General features: G+C 36.7%; 1 protein-coding gene across 1 annotated transcript; it reads left to right on the top strand.

Moving 5' to 3' along the window:
* Window positions 1-865: 865 nt before the first annotated feature.
* LOC110920596 (oligopeptide transporter 5) lies at window positions 866-5,805 on the top strand. The gene is made up of 7 exons (XM_022164767.2): window positions 866-1,175; window positions 1,722-2,155; window positions 2,285-2,382; window positions 3,754-4,326; window positions 4,403-4,661; window positions 4,768-4,950; window positions 5,029-5,805. The coding sequence occupies exons 1-7, from the start codon at window positions 1,130-1,132 to the stop codon at window positions 5,644-5,646; spliced, it is 2,211 nt and encodes a 736-aa protein (XP_022020459.1). The 5' UTR covers window positions 866-1,129; the 3' UTR covers window positions 5,647-5,805.
* The last annotated feature ends 195 nt before the right edge of the window (window positions 5,806-6,000 follow it).

Below are 6,000 nucleotides of genomic sequence, written 5' to 3'. Positions count from 1 at the left end.
TTGTAGGAGTAGGTGGTTTAGGAAAACCATGTGTACATTTATTCGGTTTTAAAAGACCACTATACATCTTGCCAAATCGTTGCCCCTACCAAGCAAATTAAGTTCCTCGTTATCATGACCCTAGCAATTATTCATGAGTTTGTTGTGATGAAGATTGAATTCAATGACTTTGCTTGGTTGGAAAGCGATTTTAGAGAGAAAAAAAAAAAAAATAATAAGCGGTAGCGTTAAATCTATGACAGCTTCATTGCAAGGGAAAGGGAACTCAGCCAATACATACATTCGACCCCTAGCCAACCACAACCTTTTTGGTAACAAAATCGTCACAGATTTCATGCCACCATTGTTGTCCTCTCTGAATTTGCCACAAGCGAAGCTTAGAATTCACTTTCCATCCCAGCAAACTACAAGGGATTGAATTCACTTGTAGTAGCAACAAATTGCCAAAATGTACAATGATTTCATAAACCATCAACATGTGCAAATGGTTTTCTAAACCACCTAATCCTAAAAAACACTTTGATCACTAGCGTGTCCTCTAAACTTACATTTTATGTTATTTTTCCAATAAGACTATTATATTAGTAGTAATAATATCATAAAGGTATTTTATAAGTTAAGGTATTACTTAATCAAGCCAGTCATTTGGAGTCTTTAAGTAAATGAAAACCGAAAGATAACATAACTGAAAAGGAACGATGGCACTAGTTTCCAAACTACAAAAAGATATTTTCATATTTCAACACGTACAAACATCTTGAAAACGAAAGGTGATGCTTATCTCAACCGCATACTCGTATTCCAGACTTGTGTTTTATCTTTGCCCTATATGAGCCTGTCCGGCCTTACCATATCTTCTCAAGTCATAACCTTTCAACCATATGTTTCTCACACATATTATATTTTATATTCTTTGATTAGTATTTATATTAAATGATAAACAAGTCAAGACAATCACTTCTTACCGTCACCTCAACTTATGTATATGTCTTATGCATATATACGAATCAAAGTTCAAGGTTAGCGTAACAGTAGGAGGTGAATCCAAGAAGAATATTCTACAACAAACAAATCTGCCGACCCTATAAATTAACCTTAATGCACTTGCATTAAGTTCCTCAAGCTTAACATGGATCGTTCACAAACTGATTCCCATAAACTCAGTCCACAAGAAGGTGCGTTAATTTCGCGTTACTCTAAAGGTTTATCTGACGTTAATCTAATGACGGAATTCTTTTGTTAATTTTGCGACGTCTTGTCCACTCTCAACTGTTGTGATGCATATATATATATATATGCTATCACCTTGTAAATTTGTATCAATACACACCCATGTGCATGATAAAATGTGTCACAATAGACCACAAAATCATTTGTACCCTCCTAATATTAGGATAGCACACATTTGGACATCCATCATCTTATATTTGGATAATTTGTACAATTCCATTGGTTCATATAATTTTGAGAATTTTGTACAAATTTTGTACAATTCCATCATCTTATATTTGGATAATTTTGTACAATTCCATTGGTTCATATAATTTTGTAACATGTCTGGATGTCAGTCTCAAAACGGTCACAAACTAAATGTTGCAAACTAAGTCACAATTGCTGTCGGTCGCTAATTGGTCGGTAGCAAGTATAGTAGGAATATTCATAGCATAAATTTTCTTTTCTTTTAAATTTTGTGTTGGTGATGAGTTCAAGTTTCATGACAGATGATCTAAATGATTGTCCGGTCGAGCAAGTTCGATTAACCGTTCCAACAACCGACGATCCAACACTGCCTTGCTTGACTTTCCGGACATGGTTTTTAGGGATCATATCATGTGGTGTTCTTGCCTTCTTGAACCAGTTCTTTGGTTACAGGCAAAACGCGCTATACGTGTCTTCAGTCATAGCACAAATTGTCGTTCTTCCTGTTGGAAAAATGATGGCAGCAAGTCTACCCACGAAACGATTCAGAATTCTCGGGTGGTCATTTTCATTGAACCCTGGGCCTTTCAACATGAAGGAACATGTGCTTATTACCATATTAGCTAATGCTGGAGCGAGTTCGGTTTACGCAGTGGGGATTATCACTATTGTTAAAGCTTTCTACCACACTGACATTCACCCAATGGCAGCAATGTTGCTAGCACAAAGTACTCAGGTAAGTTTCTACAAGTTGTATTTCCTAAATTAATTCATTCTCAAATGTGAACAGAATACATGTACATGTGCCATAGGTAAGTGTTTATTATTGTTATTGTTTTCTGATGGATCTTTTATGAATACGTAGCTTCTTGGATTTGGATGGGCTGGTATTTTCCGAAAGTTTTTAGTTGATTCTCCGTACATGTGGTGGCCTGCTAGTCTCGTTCAAGTCTCCTTGTTCAGGTTTTGTCCCTCCCTCCCTCCCTCCTCAACTTTCTTAAAAGAGTTAATTACTGTTTTCATCCCTGTGGTTTGTCAAAAATCACCATTTCAGTCCATTAGTTTAAAAATTGCGATTTCAGTCCCTGTGGTTTCACTTTCGTAACCATTTCAGCCAACCTCGTAACCATTTCAGTCCCTGTACTTAACAGAATAAATGGATTGAAATGGTTACGAAAGTGAAACCACAGGGAGTGAAATATTTATGAATGTAAAACCACAGGGACTGAAATCGTAATTTTTAAACTAATGTACTGAAATAGTGATTTTGGACAAAGCATAGGGACAAAAACAGTAATTAACTCTTCTTAAAATCTTAATTGTGGGTAGAATGAAATTTGACGCAGAGCGAATACAGAGAGAAATATCTAATGGAAAATTTGGTATGTGATTGTGAATGATTAAGCTATTACATAACCCCTTAAGATAGGTCAAGCTAAAAAATGAAAACCTGAATATGACTACCTACTTAACAAATGGACTTCCAAAATGAACGTGTGATTTACTTAAATAAAATATTCACCGTTTTTTACATAAAAAATGAAATAAATAAAAATTAGGGATAATTGTTGACTTCGAAATCGGGGATCAAGATGATGGAATTTAGGTGCAACGGTGAGACAAACCCCCTATGGTGGTTTGAACCATGATCCGGCCTATCAAAACATTCAGTCCATTACTTATTGGACTCATAATTCCATACATAGAAGTTATGTCTCTTTTAAGTTGTAGTCATCTTCTAACTCATGTATCACCTATATAAGGATGTAAATTTTTGACATGACACGAACCTAACATAAAGTTCATAGGTTTTAGGTTGCTCTAATTGGTTCTGGTCAGTTTCGAGGTCGAACCCGCGAACACGTTTGATTAAACGGGTTGTGTTCGCATCAACTCAACGGCTTTATGGGTTGACCGTGTTAACCAATTTATATATTTAAAAATGTGTTTATGTAATAATTTCAATTGTTTGGGTATTTTTATGCCAAAATTTAAACCTTTAAAATGCATCCGCATATTTACACATAGTTGCTTAAATAAATAAAAGGATTACGTATTTACACATAGTTGCTTAAATAAATAAAAGGATTACGTATTAAGAAATTTAAAGAGTATTAATATGCAAACAAATTTGAATAAATTTTTTTCTCGTTAAATGGGTCCATGTTCATGTTAAATCTTGAATACACCAATTGTGTTTGGGTTCATATCTTTGACACAAAGTTAAGGCTCGTGTAAAAATTTCGGGTTCATGTTGGTTTCGACCTGAGAACACGACCAATTTAACAACCCCATATTGATCACTAAGTTAGCTAATCTGAGCTTGAATTGTAGGGCATTACACGAGGAAGAGAAGAGGCCAAAGGGTGGTCTATCAAGGGTGCAGTTCTTCACAATTGTGCTTATATGTAGCTTTGCATACTATGTGGTTCCTAATTATCTATTTCAATCCATCACCGCGCTCTCGTTCGTATGCTGGATATGGAAGGATTCCTTCAAAGCTCAGCAAATCGGTTCAGGTCTTAAAGGCTTCGGTATAGGAGCTTTCGGTCTTGATTGGGCCACTGTTGCTGGTTTCCTCGGAAGCCCATTAGCCACCCCGGGATTCGCTATGGTGAATATGTTGGTCGGGTACGTGATAATCTTTTACATGGTGGTTCCCTTATCTTATTGGAGCAACTGGTATGAAGCTAGACGATTTCCCATGTATTCTTTCAAGACATATCATGCTGATGGGACAAAGTACAATGTTTCAAAGGTTTTGAACCAATCAACTTTTTCATTCAATCAAGAAGGATATGATGAATATGGAAAAGTTAACCTTAGCATATTGTTTGTACTAGCTTATGGTCTAAGCTTTGCAACATTGGCCGCCACCGTATCTCATGTGATTCTCTTCTATGGAAGGTATCTAGTCTTGTTTTATAAACTTACACGTTTGTATGTACCATTCTTATCCTTGTTATATTAATTTGAACATCAGCACAATATGGGAACAAACAAAGGCATCAATCAACACGAAATTCGGGGACGTACATACAAGGTTGATGAAGAAAAACTATGAGCCTGTTCCAGAATGGTGGTTTCATTGTCTTTTAATACTGGTGATCGGTCTTGCTTTGCTTACTTGTGAAGGATTTGGGAGGCAGTTGCAGCTTCCCTATTGGGGAATCATGTTAGCAATTGCTTTAGCTTCGGTCTTCACTTTGCCCATTGGTGTTATTGTTGCTACCACAAACCAGGTGAAAAATCCATGAATTATGTGTATTTATTTGCCCTGCTTCTGTCTAGCTTGTGAGAGTACGTAATATATATGGTCTTGGTTGATGAATTGTTTGTATTTTTCAGGGTGTGGGACTTAATGTTATTACAGAGTTGATCATTGGGTATTTATACCCAGGCAGACCACTTGCCAATGTTGTGTTCAAAACCTATGGTGACAACAGCATGCGACAAGCCATACAGTTTCTAAGTGACTTTAAGCTAGGCCATTATATGAAAATCCCACCGAAGTCCATGTTCATTGTTCAGGTAAAATTATGTATATTCGAATTACAAACGAATTGTATTACTCATACTCAACGCTAATCAAGTCTTTTTTCCTAAAAGTTGGTAGGAACAATCATCGCATCGACAGTCTACTTCGCTACATCTTGGTGGCTCCTCACAACAGTCGAATTCATATGTGATCCTACCAATCTACCCGCCGGAAGCCCATGGACATGCCCCGGAGATGATGTTTTCTACAACGCCTCGATTATATGGGGACTGGTGGGACCTCAACGTATGTTTGGAAACCTCGGGCTATACTCGAAAATGAACTACTTCTTTCTTTTTGGAATTCTTGCACCAGTGCCATTTTGGTTTCTTTCGCGCAAGTTCCCTGAGTGGAAATGGGCAAGGCTCGTTAACATACCGATCCTTATAACCTGTCCCGGTCCACCTGCTAAGGCAGTGAACTTTAATATGTGGTTCACGGTGGGGATGTTCTTTAACTTTGTTGTTTACAAGAGGTTCAAGAGTTGGTGGGCACGACATAATTATATATTGTCGGCTGGTCTTGACGCTGGTGTTGCGTTCATGGCTATCCTTTGCTATTTGGTGTTACAAAATAGGAACATCAATGGACCAGAATGGTGGGGGTTAGAGCTAGATGACCACTGTTCATTGCCCAATTGTCCTTCGGTTCCTGGAATCCAGGTTGAAGGATGTCCTGTTATTCAATGAAACCTCGGTTTATGTTGTCTTAAAATTACTAGTTTCTAAACACTAGATTTGTGTAACACCTATACACAACGTTTCTTTCTCTTACATATAATGTTATGAAATTAAAGAATGCTTTCTTGTATAACAACAATACTGGAAAATCAAAATTTATAAAATCTATAATCATTTTTGTAAATTAAAATATAGTACTATATTAATGTATAAACTATGTTCAAACAATGAATGTTGGTATCAGCACTTTCGGGTTCCCAGGATCGTTGAGCGCAGGAACGAGTATGTTGGAAATCATAAACATAATCGTAACAAACTTCGCACCAAGTTGTCTTCATGATAATAATGAACAAACAAACTATA

The sequence above is a fragment of the Helianthus annuus genome, chromosome 17 (genome assembly GCF_002127325.2).
Source record: "Helianthus annuus cultivar XRQ/B chromosome 17, HanXRQr2.0-SUNRISE, whole genome shotgun sequence".
In the NCBI taxonomy this organism is placed as follows: Eukaryota; Viridiplantae; Streptophyta; class Magnoliopsida; order Asterales; family Asteraceae; genus Helianthus; species Helianthus annuus.
Note: the sequence above shows the minus strand (reverse complement) of the source record. Positions and strands in the feature narration are given on the sequence as shown.

What these genes read in the sequence shown, in the direction of transcription:
- LOC110920596 (XM_022164767.2), top strand. Translation starts at nt 1,130, where the DNA reads ATGGATCGTTCACAAACTGATTCCCATAAACTCAGTCCACAAGAAG. An exon ending in TTGTTGCTACCACAAACCAG is followed by an intron (nt 4,662 to 4,767) that starts GTGAAAAATCCA and finishes TGTATTTTTCAG; the next exon opens with GGTGTGGGACTTAATGTTAT. An exon ending in AGTCCATGTTCATTGTTCAG is followed by an intron (nt 4,951 to 5,028) that starts GTAAAATTATGT and finishes TTTTCCTAAAAG; the next exon opens with TTGGTAGGAACAATCATCGC.